The sequence below is a fragment of the Oreochromis niloticus genome, linkage group LG22 (genome assembly GCF_001858045.2).
Source record: "Oreochromis niloticus isolate F11D_XX linkage group LG22, O_niloticus_UMD_NMBU, whole genome shotgun sequence".
NCBI classification, from domain to species: Eukaryota; Metazoa; Chordata; class Actinopteri; order Cichliformes; family Cichlidae; genus Oreochromis; species Oreochromis niloticus.
The window spans coordinates 8,136,711-8,157,960 of NC_031985.2; the positions used below are offsets into that span (position 1 = coordinate 8,136,711).

The 21,250-nt window shown below is 37.7% G+C and overlaps 3 protein-coding genes and 1 long non-coding RNA gene across 6 annotated transcripts; 2 read left to right on the forward strand and 2 right to left on the reverse strand.

The window, feature by feature from the left end:
- The first annotated feature begins 1,835 nt into the window (after positions 1–1,835).
- LOC112843556 (uncharacterized) lies at positions 1,836–2,987 on the forward strand. The gene has a single exon (XM_025902466.1). It carries the CDS (start codon positions 1,903–1,905, stop codon positions 2,557–2,559), a length of 657 nt encoding a protein of 218 aa, XP_025758251.1. The 5' UTR covers positions 1,836–1,902; the 3' UTR covers positions 2,560–2,987.
- A 1,827-nt stretch (positions 2,988–4,814) lies between these two features.
- Positions 4,815–6,326, reverse strand: LOC109196546 (major histocompatibility complex class I-related gene protein-like). The gene is made up of 2 exons (XM_019350734.2): positions 5,789–6,326; positions 4,815–4,953 (listed from the first exon to the last, which is right to left on the reverse strand). The coding sequence occupies exons 1-2, from the start codon at positions 6,003–6,005 to the stop codon at positions 4,838–4,840; spliced, it is 333 nt and encodes a 110-aa protein (XP_019206279.1). The 5' UTR covers positions 6,006–6,326; the 3' UTR covers positions 4,815–4,837.
- A 3,525-nt stretch (positions 6,327–9,851) lies between these two features.
- Positions 9,852–16,421, forward strand: LOC109196554 (uncharacterized). Of its 2 annotated transcripts, XR_002057999.2 has the most exons (4): positions 9,852–10,876; positions 10,997–11,284; positions 11,541–13,670; positions 16,321–16,421. It is a non-coding gene; the product is annotated as an uncharacterized LOC109196554 (long non-coding RNA). The 2 variants fall into 2 exon arrangements; XR_003215997.1 differs by having other exon boundaries at positions 9,852–11,284.
- LOC100703665 (major histocompatibility complex class I-related gene protein) lies at positions 11,567–20,802 on the reverse strand. Of its 2 annotated transcripts, none has more exons than XM_019350724.2 (7): positions 20,552–20,802; positions 18,931–19,203; positions 18,300–18,578; positions 16,830–17,159; positions 16,300–16,404; positions 16,090–16,107; positions 11,567–14,470 (listed from the first exon to the last, which is right to left on the reverse strand). In XM_019350724.2, exons 1-7 carry the CDS (start codon positions 20,610–20,612, stop codon positions 14,421–14,423), a joined length of 1,116 nt encoding a protein of 371 aa, XP_019206269.1. In that variant the 5' UTR covers positions 20,613–20,802; the 3' UTR covers positions 11,567–14,420. The 2 variants fall into 2 exon arrangements, with proteins under 2 accessions (XP_019206269.1, XP_019206268.1); XM_019350723.2 differs by having other exon boundaries at positions 20,574–20,797.
- Between the last annotated feature and the right edge of the window lie 448 nt (positions 20,803–21,250).

Sequence of the window (21,250 nt, forward strand, 5' to 3'; positions counted from 1 at the left end):
AGCTCCATTCTGCTGCTGATACATACTTTAGGTTTCTGAATATTAAACTTGTTGCTGCCTTTCATAGTGTGTAACTTGAAGGCCCTGAGTACTTTCTCCCACACTGAAAACACTGGAATGATAAAATTATTTGAACATTACCTAATAAGACTGATTCAGGACAGACAATTAGTTATTTTAAACTTTCCTAGCAGTCCTTCACAAACAGGGAACAGTCTGTCTATTCTCTCCATCTGTCAGCTGGTGCTGGCTCTTCCTCCTCCTCTTCCTCACACACTGCTGAGTTTGTCCTGGTGGATCATCAGGGGTGCAAAGCCTCACAGATGATGTGCAGCAGTGGGTCCCTCAGTCTGTCCTCACTCTGGACACTTGCAGTTGTCACACATGGAAATCAAATGTGTGATAAGCTGCAGGATTCAAACACAAGCGTAACTTATAAATACATGTTCATACTTTTATTCCACAATCAGAGAGAAAGAAACAGAGAGAGAGTGCAGGACAGACAGACAGGTGACAGTCTCAGGTGTACACACTGCTACAAAACAGCACAAGAGAAGGAAGATTTAGTGTTTGTGTTATTACGAGTGCTAAACAAGAAGAGTTCCAGATGGTCCAGTGGACACATGTGTGACTCCTGTGATTAAAGCATCTTTCTTTCAGCTTAACGAGTGAACCGTCAGCTCGTTCAAACACACGTTAAAGTCCGTTTGGCTCGACACCACCGAACAGAGGCAGCAATATAACACAGCTAACATTAACAGCAGGGCCGGCCCGTGGCATAGGCCGTATAGGCAAATGCTAAGGGCGCCGTCCATCAGGGGGCGCCACGCCAGTGCCACAAATGTTGAAAAAAAGAAAAGAAAAAAAAGTTGGTACAATTATTTGTAAATACAAAAAATAATCCCACGTTAATTAAAATGCAAAGTAAAGCTTATTTAATAGAAATATTATTTGTTACAACATTACGCCCCCCCCCTCCCCGCACGGTGCGCCCCCTCCCTTCCCGTATCATGGTTCCTTTTGGACGTCACCACATCAAAAAATCAACACAAGATGTCAAAACGGCCAAAATTGTCAGCTGCCCAGGGAAGAAAAAAGAGAAAAGAAGAGGAGGAGAAACAAAAAGACAGAGGTAGGTAACGTTAGCCTACATGAAATTATTTGTCTGAATGTGATAGTAACCTAAATTTTTAGCATTAAGCTAATGTTACATGATTCGCTAATTGCTAATCAATAAATAGCTAGTTAACTGTTTTAACGTCAGTTAATATTGTGGAGGGGGCTAAATTGTTATGGAAAATAATAATGTAACGTTAGGTAATTACAGTACTCCCACCTTTCCCACCATTCCTCATTTGTATTCATCTTTTAAGCAGGTGTTTTTTGTTTACATTGTTATTGCCTTCTGGTTAGCTAACGTTTACCCTGCAGGTAATAGTCACTTTTCCACCCCTGTATATATTATAGTTGTAACCCTAGTTGTTAAAGTGCACATCATTAATGTTAATTAAGCAATATCACATGAGAGGGAATGCCGTTTTTTAATATGAGCACTGCTGTGATTCAGTCAAAGATAATCATAACATAACATTCTCATATGATATTATACTGTTACTTTGCATTCTGCTATTCAGCATTTCACTGTAATGATGACAATAAATTGAATCTAATCTAATTTGCATATCAGTTAACATCATACATATATCTCTTTGGTTTTTCATTTATATTATATCATTTCATTTTATTCCTGGAATTATATGTTTTTATTATTAGACTTTAATACACAGTGGTGTCACATACTCCTCTCTTCAGATGCACTGTTGAAGTTTCTAAATCCCACCCCTGGGCCATCTACCACATCTACCGCTGCTGCCTCCACTTCAGCAGCACAACCCACCAGTGATGCAGCATCAGCAGCACAACCCAGCCATGATGCAGCAGCATCAAGCGGTCTTCCTGTTGCCTCCACTTCAGCAGCACAACCCACCAGTTTTGCAGCAGCATCAAGCGGTGTTCCTGTTGCCTCCACCTCAGCAGCACAACCCACCAGTTTTGCAGCAGCATCAAGCGGTGTTCCTGTTGCCTCCACCTCAGCAGCACAACAAGTTTGGAGTACTCCTCAATTTCCACAACTTACAAAAAGAAGAGCTGCTACAGCAGTGCCAAACACTGAGTACTACTCTGACCCATGACAGCCAGCCGGACATTAATGGCACAGAACTTGCAATGGAAATGCAGAATTTCCCACCATTGCCATCAAAGAACATGACAAACATGGAACTCTTGACCTTCCTGCATGAGAAGAAGCTGGCAGAAATTTACCCCAACATGTGGGTTGCTCTGAGAATCTTTGCCACTCTTCCTGTTACAGTGGCTGCTGCTGAAAGAAGCTTCTCTAAGCTCAAACTCATTAAAACCTACCTGAGATCTACTATGATGCAAGAACGTCTCAGTGGACTTTCCATCATAAGCATAAATCATGTGGTCTCAAATCAGTTGTCATATGATGATGTTGTAGATGACTTTGCTGCAAGAAAGACTAGGAGAGTAAGGCTGTAGCAGGTGATGTGAGGTTGATGAGGGGGTGGTGTACAGTAATTTGTATGTCATTCTAGTTAATGCAGTATTAAAAAGCACAACTAGAGAACTCTGTAGGATCCCCTTTTTTGTAATATAGTTGTTAAAGTCATACTGGTTTATTTAATATCTTGTTTTGTGCAGTGCCTTATTTATATTGTATTTTTAATTTATTTTATCCAACTTGTTGACACGTTTTATTGTGTTTATGTATGTAAAATTTATTGTATTTCATATATTCATTTTTTATTTTTTGTATTCATTTATTTATTCATATATTTTTTTATCTCGTTAATTATTCTGATTGTGAATTTGCTTTCTTTAAGTAAAAAAAAAAGGTCAAAGACAAAGCTATTCGGTTTCTTGTGAGTACACACTACACTGCCGATGTAGGGGGGCGCCACCTAAAATCTTGCCTAGGGCGCCAGATTGGTTAGGGCCGGGCCTGATTAACAGTGCAGTGAATCCTGCTTGTGCCGTCATATTCAGGACTGCAAACCGAGCAGCATCACTGACTTTCAGCTTGTTGTGTTTGTGGATATATGACTGACTTTAATTATCCATAAAATCATCACATTCTCTGTAAGATTAAGGTCAACTATATGTATATTTAGAAGTAGAGGCTTTAAAACCAAGTTACCGCTGAAAGTACAAACATCACTAATGTCACATAACTTTGCCGACATGTGGCCAACAGTAATGTTTTAATGTTCTTAAACATTCGCACATAAATAAGTGACATAATATTCAGTACTTACTTTTGACAGTTCACTCTTCGGCCGCTCCCTTCTGCCGTATTTTGCGGCAAAATTATCCACACCCACCGCCGCGCTATGGATTGTGGGATATATGGGGCCACGAAGCGTGCACCGGACCACGCTTGATATTTGGGGAAATCGACGGCGCATTTGGAGTACGCATTTGAAGTACACTTTGAATTGGGACAGCCGTCGTCGCGTGGCGGTGACGTAATCGCACTTGAAATGCGTACTTCAAGCGTGCATACCCTGAATTGGGACACAGCCCAGTGCTCAGCCACACTCACAGACACACCCACTTGCCTATACATACAAGCATGGAGAACACAAGAACAGCAGCACAGTGGAGCAAACATACATCATATATCAGTCCATAACTGCTCATGGACCCTGGGTCGCTCAGATCCAGGTCCCTGACAAAAATAAAACTAAGGGGATGTTTGAGTAGTAAGTAATGTTAGAGCAGAAATGGAAATGGGTTTATGGCTGTCATTTCTTCAAAGCTTGATTTGTTTAAAAAAAAAAAAAAGTTTTCATCCTAAGTCTAAGAAATGGCAGCAGAGACTCTGTAAATCTTTTGGCTGCTCCCTTTAGGGCTCACAGCAGATTTTTGTCAGTGCGACTTGTCATACAGTCCCCATCAAAAGTTTAAAGACCAGTTGAAAAATGGCAAAGAAAATCATATTTTCCATGGTTGGATCTTCACAAGGTTCCAAGTCGAGCTTCAACACGCAACAAGAAGAAATGAGAGTGAGACAAAACATTTTTTGAGCATACAATTTATTGAAAACAACACTTAAACTGAAACAGGCTGTTTTACAGCTGATCAGAAGTTTAGGACCACACCTGCAAAAAAAACCATAAACTCCCCAAAACAGAAATCAAAGTTCCAAACATGAACTCAATAATGAGTAGCTCCACCGTTATTGTTAATCACTTCAAAAATTCATTGTGGCATGTAAGCGTTTCCATGAGGTGAGTGGGAACATTTCCCCAAGTGGTGAAGACGGCCACACGAAGGCAATCTACTGTCTGGAACTGTTGTGTCTGATATGTTCTAGCCTTTTTAAAGGTATAATACAAAGTGATTATCTTTTTGTGTTTACAAACACTGCCCCGCTCAACAAGTGAGCAGTGTCGGTCAAACCAGTTAGAAGATAAATATAGAGAAGCAGCATTAGCAAAAAGCCATGAATAATACATAATTATCAGAAATGACATGAAGTGACAAAGTAAATATAACATTTTTTTTAATCTGTCTAACTTATAAACTTTTTATGTTTTATCTATATTATATATGTGGGATGGGATTTATGGGATTTGGACAGCTGCATTCAAAAAGAACATATTTCTTCTTCACATACTAAATGCCAAATTCTATAACCTGTTTGTGTGTTTTGATTTTTGAGCTGCCTGTATATATATTTAAAAAGTGCAAATTTGGGAGTATGGATTAAAACACAAATTCAAAAAATAAACTCTGCATTTCCACAACTGAGATCTCACCTTTCTTCTTTGGTAACGACTGCCACAGCTGCCACGGCTGCCACGATTACCACAACTGCAATGGAAACGATAACTAGAACAACGATTGCAGCTCCAATGTCAGTGGGATTCTCTGTTGAATAGAATATGGAAGGACTTTAATAATAAATTTGTGCTGTTACTTAAAAATAAGTGAAGAACAAATCAGTAAGGACCTGGTAGTTGATGCATCTTATATCTCTGAATGAAATAATAAGATTTATCAGTTCCACAGTTGGTACCTCATTACTTTTTGCTCACTTCAGTTATCTATCATGTGTCCCCTCTTCAGTGAACCATCTTATTGAGTTGTTACTATTAGAGATTTGATTGGTAAATGTGGTAAAATTGGTAAAAGGTCAACATATCCAATATTGTCTCAAGCAACTTACACCATTATAGAAAGAAAACATCAATCAGTTAATACTCTGTGTGAAAGCACTTTGCAAAACTGAGCAGAAAAAAGAAAAGTTGACAGGAAGAAACAGAATCAAGGCCATGACATGCTCATCTGCCACAGCGAGCTGGGAGAAAGTTTAGAGTGAAAAGATGATCATGGAGACACAGCAAGCAACATAACACATAACACAGGAAGAGATAATTGGGCGGTCAGGTCTACAGACCTGGAACATGAAGTCACAGAGTCAGAGACAAATGCATAAAGGAGAGTAATTTGTGTTTGCTGTCTTTTGTACACAAGACAAAAAGTTTATTCCATTCATTTCAAGGGTTTTGATGTTAATATCATTATACGTATTATAATAACTTGTATTGATGAATGATTACAGTGCTTGGTGAGAATCTTGTTGTCCTCTTCTAAATAAATAATTCTAGTGATTATGTGGAACTACTGAGTGCCAACTCAGTATGATGCTTTACGTTAATACTGTAGTATTAATAACTACTGTGTAAAAATGCTCCAGTCTTACTCATATTGGTCCTGATCACTGCTCGGTCCAGTTTGGTGATGATGTCATTGTTCACACTATAGAACTGAAACACACAGTCGTACCTCTCCCAGTCTTCAGGTGTGACTGATGAAACACTGAGATCAACACTCGTCTGAAAGGTCCCATCATTGTTGGGAAGGATCTCTCCCAGATCCACACCTTCATGAATCTCCTCTTCATCTTTCCTCCAGAACATCACGGCTCTGTCAGGATAGAAACCTGTAGCGTGGCAGCTGACTGGAGAGGAGGAAGACTTCTGAAGGAGAGACACTGAAGGAAGAACTGGAGAGAGACAGGCAGTCGTTAGATTCTCGTTTGAATTTGACTCCGCTTTAAAAAGCCATACATTTTGTCTTTTACAACCAGTGGCGGTCCTAGCCTGTTTGGCGGCCTGGGCGAAGACTCCCTCTTATTGCAAATTATAAGTCTGTATCATAATGTCTGGTGTTTTCGTGTTTGATGGTTTGTTTTAATTTTCTTTTATTTTGCGAGTTGGTTATTAGATGCTGCTCCAGCCAGAAAGAGACTCCCCCACCGCCCCGCCCTCTCCTCCCTGTGCAGCAAGCAGCAGGCGCACCTCGCAAACGGAGGGCGCCCTTACTCCCAGCAAATGGGCGATAGAAAACCGATCGGTGCCTATGCCATTCCCAGTATGCGCTGGCATGACGTCGCGCAGCATGAGTACGAACAATTTTTTTATTTTTTTTTTGCCGATGCCCGTTATCATCATCATCATCGTTTATTTGTATAGCACTTTAAGAACACACCAGGCAGACCAAAGTGCTGAACAACAGAGATCAAAACAACTACCAAATTAAAAATACCATAAAATCATTACATACAATAAAATAAATAAGAAGGTGTTAGTTTCCTACAGAGTTAAAAGCCAGGGAATAAAAATAGGTTTTCAATCTGGACTTAAAGACCTGCACTGATGACGCTTGTCTAATTTGGAGAGGAAGGTTATTCCAGAGCATCGGAGCCGCAATTGAAAACGCTCGGTCTCCTCTGCATTTCAGCCGCGACTTAGGGACCGACAGCAACAGCTGCTCAGCGGAACGGAGCGAGCGAGGAGGAACATGTGGCTTCAGCAAATCAGATAAGTAGACAGGAGCCAGACCATTTAAAGATTTAAAAACCAATAAAAAGACTTTAAAACGAACCCTAAATTCAATGGGAAGCCAATGCAAGGAAGCCAGAAGAGTGATGTGATCCAATTTCCTACTACCGGTTAAAAATCGTGCCGCCGCATTTTGCACTAACTGCAGGCATGACAGGGCGTTATGCCGCCCCCCACCACGATGCCGCCCCGGGCAACCGCCCGTGTCGCCCGTATCTAAAACCGCTACTGAGTAGAAAAGTGCTATATAAGAACCAGTTCATCTACCATTTAATTTCTGCTGTGATGGACCATCAGAGTCTAACAGCCAAATAGCTTAAAGGAGAGATAAAGCACTCCACATCTAAAACCGCTACTGGTTAGAAATGCTATTATTACTTTAGGATTAGTTTAACACAAAGTCAGAGCTGACCCGGGAGCATTGCTGTGAGTCACAGTGCGCAGCATAAAGGTCCTCACATCGGACGCAGCATGTGCTGCTAGTGCTAACTAAAAGCCAAGGATCCAGAATTTGTTGCACTGGCTGCTGTGGGTTTTTGCAGCAGCGCTACCTGTACTAGATGCACCTGCGCCTTGTCGTTTCTATCTCTGACTTTATGTCCTCTACAAGAGTTTCTGGGGGGGGGGTTGCTGGTTCTTCAAATGTTCAATAAAAAACATGTATGCTAATTCATAACGAAGAAAGCTTTGTAACTATCCCCACTAGTGACTAGTGATCCCCACTGTCATTTCCACAACACTGTGCGGCCTCTTTTATCTATTTTTCTTAAATATATATTTCCTGGGGGTGAAATTCCCCTAGGTGGCGTTGTCGTTTTTACTATTTCTTTTATAACCCTGCCGACCACTTGGTCACAGTCTGATGAGTCCAAATTTGGGAGCTTTTGTTCCACTCGCTGTGTTTTTGTGTGACACAGAAAAGGTGAATGGATGGTCTCTACATGCATAGCTCCCACCCAGGGGCGGATCTAGAAGGGTGGCATGGGGTGGCAAGTGCCACCCTAAAATGATCCCTTGCCACCCCAAGTGCCACCCCAGGTTTGCATATGACAGTATTGTTTATTAAAATAAGATAGCAGTAACAGTTTGAGCGTAGTTACAGTCAACAGTGAATATAAATGCTAAAACTGAATATTTTGCATAGTGTTCCCCCCCTCCACCATTAACAAATGGTTCAGCCCATAGCAGGACCGGCTTTTTTCTTGTTATCAGTAGCAAGTGATGTTTATGATTGTGCCAGAGCACATTTTGAACAACACCATGAGAATTTCGGATTTTACACAGGTGGGTGGATGTTACACTCTGGAAATGGAAGGAAGTTGAGTGTTATTAACCCTCTGTGGTCCACGGACACACTGCACCTCCAAATCACATGACTTACAAGCTGCAGCCCCTGAGTCTCTATTTCAGCCCACATTGAAAGTTCGGACTTCAAATTTTTTAAATTTTAATTACAGGCCAGTAAATCCAGAGTTATGATAATATATATATATATAATCCACGCTTTTTTCTAAATACTGTCGTCACGTTTTTTATGTGTGTGTGTGTATTTTAAGCGTTTTCTAAGGACAGCGTGAAAACAGTAAAGAAAGGAAAAGAAGCCACCTCTTTCCTATCGGTGGAAAAATGTACCATGTCAACCAATTTTTAAAAAAAAAGTCAACACGTGGGATTTGGTTGGTTGTTTAGGGAGAGGGGAGAGTTTTGGGAGTGACGGTAACGGCAGCGAGACAGAGCGAGCGAGTGAGAGAGTTTTTAGATGTGGGAGATTTGTGACGTTTAGTGTGGAGTGTACAGTTAGTGTGTTGTGTTATCTTGTGTAGTTGTTCTGTTGTGTAGTCGTTTTGTTTTGTGTGTCAGTGAGGGCACTAATGAATGTCACAAAGGCACATTGCAGTGTAAACACTGTCACTAAGTAGAAAACTAGCGGAGTGATACACCTCCTGCTGTCAGGCCTGCAGGTTTATCCCTGTGCTGCTCTCCTCTGTCTTTTGGTGGACAAACTTTTTTTTTACTGGCACACATCATTTGTGGGGCATCTTATTGCAACACCTGATTGTTCTCTCATTTTAGTTTTAGTAATATTTTCAAATGGTTGTACAAAATGAAAGAAACAGCAGGTGTATTGGCTGCATTTTTAGATAAATAGTTGTATATGTTTACAAAATGTACAATTTATATTTGCATTTCAAGTTATAAAAATTTACTCAACATGTCTGTGGGGGTTTTTTTAGAGTAAAAAAATACTACTAGGATTTTAAGTTCTTTGTGTGATTTCAGATCAGTAATACTAATGCAGTATGTCAGTGAAAAAACAACTAAATTCAGTTGAGCTGAAAAGAATGATACCAAACAAGGCAAGGGGGAAAAATAAAATGAAACAATTTGAGGGTGAAATACAAACGTAAACTCAAAAGGAGTCAAAAATGGCCGGTTGTATTTCAGACCTCAGAGATCCAACAAATTATGAAAAATTAGGTTTAAATGTTTGTTCGTGACAGTGCAGATTTCTGACATTTTGTGTAATTTAAGCTGTAACAACGTGATTGATTTCTAACAAAAAACAGTGTGAAACTTAAGTTAGACTTGTGTTTGTAAATAAACCGCCCCATGTTGTGTAGCTTTCTGGGTTTTATACTTATTGGGCTACATATTTATTTATTATACAGGCTATACAGTACATAAGATCAAAACTCATGTTTTATGTAACTAAAGTGTTTAATTATGTGGGCTACAGACAGTAATTAAGTTATAGACTATATTTATATGAAAAACATGTATACTTAATGCATTTGAATTTTATCATTTTAACCATATGTAACCACCTGCATATGTGTTTGGGGAAAAAAGGCTTTGATTTTGCCACCCCATTTGATTTCTTTGCCACCCTCATGCCACCCTAAAAAAATTTCTCTAGATCCGCCCCTGCTCCCACCTCCAAGCATGGAGGAGGAGGTGTGCTGGTGACACTGTCGGGGATTTATTCAAAATTGAAGGCACACTGAAACAGCATGGCTACCACAGCATCCTGCAGCGACACACTGTCCCATCCAGTTTGCTTTTAGTTGGACCATGATTTATTTTTCAACAGGACAGTGACCCCAAACACACCTTCAGGCTGTGTAAGGGCTATTTGACTGAGAAGGAGAGTGATGGAGTCCTGTCTCCGCAGTCATGAGATGGTTTGGGATGAGATGGACCACAGAGTGAAGGCAAAAGGGGCCAACAAGTGGCTCAGCATCTCAAGCTCAGCATCTCTGGGAACTCCATTTCAGGTGACGACCTCATGAAGCCCATTGAGAGAATCCCAAGAGTGTGCAAAGCAGTAATCGAAGCAAAGGATGGCTATTTTGGAGAAAATATAAAACACATTTTGGGTTATTTCACACTTTTTTTTAATTACATATTTCCCAGATTTTGTAGCTGCTGCTTTACCTAACGAAGTAGAGATGGCTTACCGTGACAAGAAAATGTAGCTCAGGCAAGACTGGATGAGCACCGTATTAGGCGATCACTGGAACAGCAGCACACAGAACTGTAAACAGATCTTTAAATCCGAAAGTAACAAGTTTAAGAAATGCTTTAACCATACTGGAGGCACGTCAGAAAAAATGTTTTTCCTGGCTTGATGTCAAACAGTTGTAGCTATACAGGTTTTTACAGAAGCACAAAGTGACAATCTGCGCACATATTAAAGAATACTTTCTCTATTTTAATCTCTAATGGATGAGTGCTCTGGGATATTTTACTCCTTTACTCTACTAGTCTCTAGGTTGTCCACGTAGTTCAGCAGAGGGATGGTTGTGAATGGGATGATGACCGGGGACATTATTGGTTATTAACACTACGGTTATGATGGAGAAGACTTTATATCTTTGGACCTGAAGACTCTAACATGGATTACTCCAGTGCCACAGACTGTTGTCACAAACCCACATAGCAAACAGGTCTGGCCCAGATTTTTTTCAGATTTGCCAGTAGTTATTAACCCACTAAACACACAATATTGAACAATGAAATCCTATCTTGATCATATAAACACAAATCTTTTATTTTCATCCTGTCAGTCTCTCTGTATCGCCAGTTCTTTCCTCAGTGGCTCTCCTCCAGAAGACTCCTTCCTCTCCAGTGAGCTGCCACACTACAGTTTTCTAGCCGAACAGGGTCGTGATGTTTTGGAGGAAAGATGGAGAAGGAGAGATCATCACGAACCATGACGGGACCTTCCAGACGAGTGTCGATCTGAATGTTTCATCAGTCACAGCTGAAGACTGGAGGAGATAAAACTGTGTTCCAGCTCTCTAATGACAGCATCATCACCAAACCTGACAAAGGAATGATCAGAACAAACCGAGGTGAGTCTAAAACTAGATTTAGCAGTCTTTAATTAGTCACAAGCCACATTACAAAGTGTTACAATGAGGTCTCATTGTAGTTTATGATAATAATCATTTTTGGCTCCAAAGTCAGCATTTATTTTAATATTCTCACCCTGGTCTCAGAATTTTCAAGCAAATCAAATTTTTTAGTAATTTGAAAAAGAGTATCATGAATATCTTTAGAGAGGACCAGAGGAGTGTCTTCACCAACACTGTGTTTCTGTCTTTGCAGCTCTTCACGACACAACTGAAGGCAAATGGACACTATAGCCTGTATGCCAATAATTAATAGATGCTGAGATACAAACTGTGTACACTTCTTGTTAAACAACTTTCATAGTTTATTTGTCAAACTTACATGTCGTGTTTGGATATTATATATCTACTTTTTAGCTTTTTTATGGACATCTTATCACCACTCACACATCACAAACACAATCTTCTAATATCTGTTTACGTCCCACCGTCATCTTTGAAGAAGGAAACTGTAAATGGTTAAAGAGTCAGCATTCATCTGTAATGAGTCATTCACATGTGAACAATGACTCAGTGGGGATGTTTCCGTCGGCTGCCTCTGGCTTTATTCCAGCTTTGCTACATTTTTAAAACAGCATCCATTTGTTTTCTATTGAACAACGACATCTACAGATTTTTTTGAAATTTACTTCAAACGTGTAATTTTCACTTTTGGACTTTTGGAGTCACTGTTTTCTGATGTTTAGGTACACTGAAATTTTAAACTTGCTGTGTGGATTTCTTATACTTCTTTTTTACTGACTTCCTGATTGTATTTTTAAATCTTATCTTGTTCTAATATGATACATAATCAACTGGTGAAAATAGATGTCATGAACAGAAACACATACACACTAAATGTGTGAGGATGAATGAAACCTGTAACAAACGCATGCATACCAACAGTTTTCATTTCGGTGAATCCTCAGGCTCAGTGTGTGTTTTTCCATGTTACCACCAGAGGGCAACACAAATCGACATCTCTGCCATAAGGAAAGTCCAAACAGAGGAAACAGGCTGTCAGTGTGTTTCCACACCTCTGGCTTTTCAGAGGGTTTATTTTTTTAAGGAAAATGTTAAATTTGGCAGTGAGATTATACCTATCAGAGGAAAGGTAGCTTCAGTCTTGTCATTGTCAGAATAATGATCCAGTAAAATAATAAGCAGTTATTCATATACAGTGGCTTTCAAAAGTATTCGGCCCCCTTGAACTTTTCCACATTTTGTCACATTACAGCCACAAACATGAATCAATTTTATTGAAAGACCAATACAAAGTGGTGTACACGTGAGAAGTGGAACGAAAATCATACATGATTCCAAACATTTTTTACAAATAAATAACTGCAAAGTTCAAAAGTTCAGATCAACACTCATCTGAAAGTTAGGTTTCAAAAGCAGTAATGATTTGACAAACATTGCTAGATTCGATTCACTCAAGAATGCATTTGTGTACAAAAGTCCTCATTGCTATTTGAAAAGGTTGGAAGTCACAAACATGCATTATCATGTGTGTTATAGTGTATCATCATAATACAACTCAATTGGCACTTGGTGGTCAAAACAGAAGCTCTTGTTATCTTCTTTGTATAATTATGACTGGATTCTTTGTAAAGTTACATTCAGTGCCATCCTGCATTAATAAGAGTGCGATTTCACCATGTTGAACTGCTCTGGTCTAAAAACAAAGGGTGCAAATATTTTCTAACTTCATGCATAATTTTATGTAAATGGCAATAATTCAACAGTGACCCACAGGTTCTTGCAAACTGGTAATTATTTTAAAAGGATTAATCTAGATAAAAGTATAAACTTAAATATAGTGTTACATCTTTAGTACTTAGAAACAACTTCCTTGATGCTCCCCGAAGGGAGGGAGTATGTAATCTGTTCTGTTTGTCTGTCTGGTCACACCATATGTGAAAATCAGTAAAAACTTTATATTACGCACAATTTTGATGGATCGTGTTCATGTTATCCCTGAAAACAGGGGGAAAGAATCACGGGAGTGATTTTGACTTGCTTCTCTCATGCAGTTGTTTATTGCAATGAAAATGAACATAAATATTTCACATCCTGTACTGCTCAATGTCACAGAGTGGAAGGAAAAGCTAAATAATAAACCAAAATACTAAAGTGGTTACTAAACATATATCGGAACATGTTTCCTCACCAAATGGATAATAATAGCAACATTTCTAGCTCCTGCCGTTAGCTCAATGGCCGTTATACAATACAAAACTGAGGCTCAAAACTGCCGTGACTATGTGCACAAAACAAACTGTAATGCTTCTAAAGCTTACAAAACAATGAAGAGTTACATCTTGATGCATGCTCAATCATCCAGGTAAGTAAATCTCCAAAAGTTGATTCTGTTCATCTGGGGATAAGGGAATAATCTCAGGTTTTTACAGCTTATAAAAAGTTTTCAGACAATTCAGCATGTTGTAATGAAGACATCAAACAACAGCAGTAAAGTTTTAGTATAACCCTTGCCATCCGTGGGGTGCTGCGCTCTCCGAGTCCTCCTGTTTGTTCAGTGTTTTTTGGGAAGAAATGTTAGCCAGGGCACCTGAAGTGCAGAAGCACTCAGAGAGCACAACTCCTGCTGAAGGGCGTGGCCTTGATCTGGACAGTTTTTACAAAATTACATCAGCTTAAGCTGTCATTGCTGTCTACCATCACACAAAATTTGAACATGAGATCTTGAAAACTGTGGATGCTAGGCTGAAAACAAACAGAAGAGAAACAAGTTTATCCAATCACAAACCCCCACCAAACATAAAGTTTACCAAACTTAAAGAGTCCAGAAATGCACATCGCAAATAACACTGATGTTCTGCTGCTGGTTGATGGTGTTGGCAATGGAGGATATATTACCCCACAGCGTCCCTGATTGTTATCCGTAACTACTATGTTGCTCACCATGTCCATTCCTTTATGACCAGCCTGTCAACATGTTGTCCTTCCAGCAGGATAACACGACATGTCACAAAGTAAGTTCATGAGTTAATGAGTCTGTAATGCCCTCCGCAGTGACAGGCTCTCAGTCTAATAGAGAACCTTTTGAGATGTGGTGGGAAGGGAGACATGACAGTCAGCCTTGTTGATTTAGTCGCTCTGACAGCTCAGATCCTTTGTCAGGAGCTGAAAAGAAAAATCAAAAACCTTCAGTCTGGATTGATTTTTATCTGTTTGTAAAATGCTCCGCAGCTCAATAAGTAAAAATGAAAACCTCTCAATTTTTCAGTTCAAGTGAGGCAGAGCAAATGAGCTAGACTATAAATAAGAAAGAAACTGCATCAGCAAGAATTCATTAATAAAAAATAATTATCTTTATCTTTTTTTTATTTATTTGATTTTGATTGATTGATTTGATTTGATTTTATTGATTAGCATTCAAATATCTCAGTGAATACAGAATAAAGATTACCACAAAGCAAAAAATCATGAGAAAAAGCTAATCAAAAGGTATTGGCTGAAGCATTTGCTTATTACGCCAACCCTTTTAACAAAAAATCTTTTGCATGCAGCTCCTGTACACAGGGCTCGAAGCAAAGAATAAAACAAAGCAAAGCAAAAACAAACAAACAAACAAGCAAAAAAACTTTCCACCTTAGATAACTACGTCAAAGCAAAACAATCAAGAGTTTCAGAATTATTATTTTTGCTCTTTTCATTCTTGATTAATATATTTTTCTAATACTCTATTTTTAAACATGTTTTTAAACAAGGAAAATGAACTACACCTTTTTAAATCACTGTCATAACTATTCCACAGGTTAACTCCTCTAACAGAAACACATCTCTGCTTTATGTTTGTCCTTATCTTGTTTTTTTTAAAGACATCTGTTCCCCTTAAGTCATATTGACTCTCTCTGACTTTTAACAGCTTCTGAATACTGCGGCAAAGCGAGTTATTTTGTGCTTTATACATTATCTGTGCCATTTTATATTCGACTAAATCATAAAATTTTAGGGTATTCAGATTAATAAACAAAATGTTAGTTGGTTCTATATAGTTTGATTGATTTATAATTCTTATAGCTCTTTTTTGTAACTTGAAAATAGGAAGAGTATTTGTTTTATATGCATTACCCCATATCTCCAGACAATAAGTCATATATGGAAGCAACAGAGAACAATAAAGTGTGTATAATGATTTTTTGTTCAGGACATGCTTTGTTTTGTAGAGAATAGCAATGGTTTTTGACATTTTTGTTGTCACATGATTTATATGAGACTTCCAGCTCAGCTTATCATCAATTAGCACTCCAAGAAATCTAAGGCACAAACAGACATGGGTTATGCATGCAAAGGTTAACCTGTCACCATGTTTTGCTGCAAATCATAAAAAAGCCACAAGTTGTTTTTTTACATAGTGACAGGTACACTGTAAAATCTAATTAGTTCCCTTAAAAAAAATTATGCAAAGTCGTTGCCTCAAAAAAAGTTTACTTAAGAAAATCAACTTAGAGCAACTTATTTATTCAGAGGTTTGGATATCTTTTTTTCCGTTAATGAATAAAACAATTTAAAAACTGCAATTTTCTTTTACTCAGATTATCTTGGTCTAATATTAAACGTTTGATTAAAACCAGAGTGTTTGATGCATCACAGTATTAAACAGATCTGTATGATAATAAAGGAATCTGAAGCAAATGTCTTGAAAAAGCATGGGAATAAATCCATTAGTAATTTTATTAAAATCCTTGTTTTAAATCCAGAGTGCATGTCACAAAGTGAGACAAGGAAGGGGAACTTACAAGATGTAGGCCGTCTGTCTGAAATTAAAAAAAAAAAAAACAAGCAAATGAGTTTTTAACATTTCCAAGTGCCTGAAAATCTCATGTTTCCCTCACATAAACCCAGAAAGAACCATGTCTAATGTAAAAAGTACAACAGAAATAATCTAACTGAGCATTTCCCATCTGCTACTGGTTGACTGGTGAACTCAGTTTCTTTGAATCTCTCACCTTTCTTCTTTTTCCAAACAGCAAATCCAGCAGCAGCAATGAGAATGAGAACAACAAAAACAACGACTGCAGCGATGGTGATGAACAGCATGTCAGAGGACGTCTCTGCTCAGTAAAGAAAAGCAAATGAAAATAAACGTATAGGATAAAATGTGCAGTTAAAGTAGTTTAAAACAAAAGTATGTCGATCCATATCACATTCATCTGATTTATGTAATAACATAGATAACAATATCACATTGGTGAGGGAAAGCAAGTATGCTTAAATGTTAGTATGCAACTATTGCAACTGTTGTGATTTGAAGCTAGAATCGAATTAAGTTAGAATATTATTATTAACAAAAGAGAGAAAATTATTATATTTTACAATCACTGAAAAAAATAGAAAGATTTTTTTCCTCTGTTAGGATCTCCATTAGTTATTCCTACAGTAACAGTTATTCTTCGTTGTGTCCAAATAATAACAAGGCAAAACAATCAGAAACATTATAGACAATCCACAATACGGGCAAAAGAAATGTTTCTCTCACCTTCATCAGTGTTAAATATTTTTTTGCCCCAGTTTGTTCTGATCACAGTTTTATTGAGTTTGGTGACAAGGATGTCCTCACCACCAGAGAGCTGAAACACACAGTCGTAACTTCCCCAGTCTTCAGGTGTGACTGATGAAACATTCAGATCAACACTCATCTGGAAGGTGCCATCATTGTTTGGGAGGATCTCTCCAGGATCCACACCTTCATGGAGCTCCTCTCCATCTTTTCTCCAGAACATCACGGCTGTGTTAGGATAGAAACCTGTAGCGTGGCAGCTGACTGGAGAGGAGGGAGTCTTCTGGAGGAGAGAAACTGAGGGAAGAACTGGAAGAAGGAAAGGAATTAAACCAAAACCTGATATTCAGAACAGAGTCGTTAGAGCCAAACAATCATCATCTTAAGTCATGTCAAGTTTATCTGTGTAGCACAGAAGGTAATTCAGAGTTCTTTAGAGAGGGGAGGATAAATACAAGAATATGGCTAACTTTAAAACATCTAATGTATATGATCATATAACACATATAACTTTCCATCACCAGCTTCCAGCAGCTGCATAAGGCTACAATATGACATCTTGTAGACTAAAAATAACCCGAAACACTCTGAGATATAGTAATGAAATTGTGAACACAAGAATACTTAATACTTAATGAAAAATCATGAGTTTCAGTTCATGTCAATAATAATCTTTCAACCACCAACATAATAAATATTATCTTAATCCATCCATCAATTTTAACATCACCAGAAGCCGAATTCACCACCAGGTGGCGCTAAAAGAAAGGTTGCAAAACAGCTCATTCACTGTTTGGAAACCACTGATGAACTACAGCATCACTGCATTAAGATCTTTCACTAAACAACCTGCTGACTGTAAATTTTACTCACAAAAACATTAAATTACAGTATAAATGTTCTCAGTTAAAAGTAAAAAGGAGGTTATTAAATGGTACTGTTTAAACTTCCTGTTTCATTTTGACAATTGCTTTTCTTGAGACATTTCACTAATTTCCTCCTTATCTTGTCTGTCCTCTTGTCTGTTATTCAGAAATCAGTCACAGTACATCATGCTGGAGGATGTCTCAGTTCCTAAAATGCATATGAACAAGAAAGGAGGCTGGAAGAGGAGCTATAATCAAAATGACCACGGTGAGAGATGGGCTCTTCTTTTGTTGTTTCAGTTATTTAAGATGATCAGACTTTCTGCCCTTCACTGACTCTGTGTGTGATTGAAGGTATGATATCATTGCAGAGAGGCCCTAAATATGTATATAAGATGTTTTTGATCCAAAACCTAAAACTGCAGTTATCAGGAAAACGTCATATCAGTTTTCATACCTTCTAAATCATTAAATTTCAAATCTACTTAAACGTTTTTGCCATTTTCTATTTCATTTATAACTATTTTTCAAAACATAATGCAAAATAAAACAAACACTACTGCATCAGGTCAAGTGATTCTACCTGTTCTCTGCAGAGAGCTGTTGCCACTCTCCACATACATCTTCAGCCACTCTGGACAAATCTTAGTGAGGATTTTTTCACGGTCTTTCATTCTGGTTGTGTCAGCATCCCAACTCTGTTTGATAATGTCAGCCTCTGGTTTCAGTGCGATCCACGTCAGCGTCTTTAGATCCAATTTAAGAAAGTCTTCTCCATCGTATCCGTACTGTAAAAGTCCCGTAACCTCTCCGGTGTTTTCATCCCATTCACAGCCTTCTATCATCTGTAAAATGTGGACAGCTGAGGCGAGAGAGAAAACAGAGATTGCAGCGAACATCTGAAACTCAGAGGCTATAAACTCTAAGAAGCACAATAAAGACATAATGCAAGACATAAAACAGAGACATGATCTATAATTTCTAAAGTTAAAATCTTAACATTGTTAATACAAGACTAAAATTGAGAACAATTATTTTTATGAATTATTTTATTCTTTTTATGGCACACTAGTGAGGTTTGATGATTACAAAATGTATTATTATACCTAATAAATAACTAATTATGCTAACAATCTTTTACATTAATCAGTGATGTTTATACATATACATGATTTATGATGATTTGGCAAAACAAATAACAGAAAACACTGCACCTCTGTTTTGGTTTAACTGCTGCTTCAAACTAGAAATCCATAATCTGAACAGATTTGGCCGATCCACAAAACAATAATCAGTGAGCGACTCCAACATCTGAGGGTTGGTATCTAATATTTTCTTCGCCCAGTCCTGTCTTGGTTCCAGTATCTTGTTGCTGCTGTCACAGTAGTAAGCCATCTGAATGCCATCAATTACTGGGAAACCCACAAACTCAGAGATGTTTGGGTTTCCAGAGGAACCAGTGTCAAAACTAACCAATGAATGTTTCACTGTGGGACAAAAATGTTTCTAATGTTAGTAAACAAATAAATGAAATATATAAACATTAATCAGAAATATGATTAATTCAGTATGAATCAGACTCCACAGCAGGTGTGTGTGATCAATTATGAAGCATGTACAATGATATGTGTACTTTTGAGTACTTACAAATGTGTGTACCCAAACCTGAACAAATAATGAAAATTAATGTGCACATTTATGTTTAGCTTCACAAATCTGATCATTGACACTTTCAAAAACTTCCCTGTGCATAAAAAAGTCTATGAATATTTGTGGCATTCTTTTTGCTAACTTACAGAGCATTAAATGCCAGTGCACAGATCACCTGATTATATCACCTGATTTATTTGGGAGGGATAACAAATGTAAGCTGCGTTCAAGTGCTGGATTTCCCCCAGATTCCTGTGTTTTATATTTATTTAGAAAATAAAAGATTCATTCTATTTGTCTTGATGCATGCTCAAAAACCCAGGTCAGAAAATCCCAGAGTTGATTCTGTTCATCTGGATGTAGCGTTCTCAGAGAAAAATGTTTCATCACTCATCCAAGTGACTTCTTCTGACTGCAGGTTTCCCCAACTTTAAAAGCAACATAAAAACCTTCGATCCTGACCTTTTACCATTTACAGAGTTTGGGAATGTCTGCAGTCATTTATGTGTGATCATGACAGTCTGAAAAAAATAATTGTGGCTTATTGTTAGGAAACAGTGCGAGTTTCGGTTGTTATGCAACTTTACTATTTATAAAGTTGGGGGAATCTGCAGTCAGCTGAGACTGAAGAAGTCACTCGGATGAGTGATGAAATATTTCTCCGACTGAAAACGCTACGTCCAGATGAACAGAATCAGCTCTTTTATTTGAAAAAACAAACAAACATAAAAAAATACAGATAAGGCCAAATATTCCAGATGTCCACCACATTAACACACACATTTGTAAAACATTGTATGTGTTCAGATTCCTTTGTATGTGGACTGGAGCACAAATTTATGAGCACTGAAAACTGCACCAAAATATTAATACTAATTTGTAAATCTTAGTTAACACTTGTGTATGCCATCATATACATTTGAAACCCTGCTGAGACAAATTTAACACTTTACAAATAGGACAGTTTAAGGAGGAAATACTTCACAAAATGTCATTTCTCATTATACAACTTCGACCACTGCAAATTAACAATACATTACACATACTATACAAAGAGCGTGTGTTACATTTCTTCAGAGCCCAACTGGTAAGCATAAGGAGAAGTAAACAAAATGACAACTCATAAAAAAAAAGTTAGCCATATTCAAGCTGTAATAATAAAGTAAACTACTTTTAATATTTAACGTATGATCTTACCCAGACATACCACATTAGAGCAGAGGAGTAATAGATACACAGGTTTCATGTTGCTTTTGTGTTGCTGTTTTTAATCATGAGAGTCTGTTTTTCTGCCTTCAAACTGGGTAAAGCCAGCCCCCACAGGAAACTACCTGATTTCAAAATAAAAGATACTTTCTGAGGGTTGTGATTTTGGCATTAAAGGTCTGTAATAAGTTAGTCTGTAATAAATTAAGTTAGTCTGTAATAAATTATAACTTAATAAATAAATACATAACAATATACAGTGCCTTAAAAATGAATACATTTAAAATTACAAATAAAATAATATTAAAATAGCACATCTACCATCTCCAAACTAGTAACCACGTTTAAAAATAAGACTTGCACAGCCATTACAAGGAAATTATCAGAGCAGTCCATTCAGTTATCTTGAAACTGGATCTAAGCAAAACCTGGACCAGATGAGCTGATGATAAACGCCTTCAACGAATGTCTCTTCAAACATATTAAGTAAAAGTAAAAGTAAAAATCTAAAAACAGAAACAGGTTTTAATTACAAGGGAATTTGTAATTTAAAGAGACACAGTTTGCAAAATACACTTGAATATGAAGTGTAAAAATAAACATCTATGCACTTTTCATAATGTTCCTATGAGATCATATATGACTGTGTTACTGTTAAAACTGAATTTTCATGTTTTA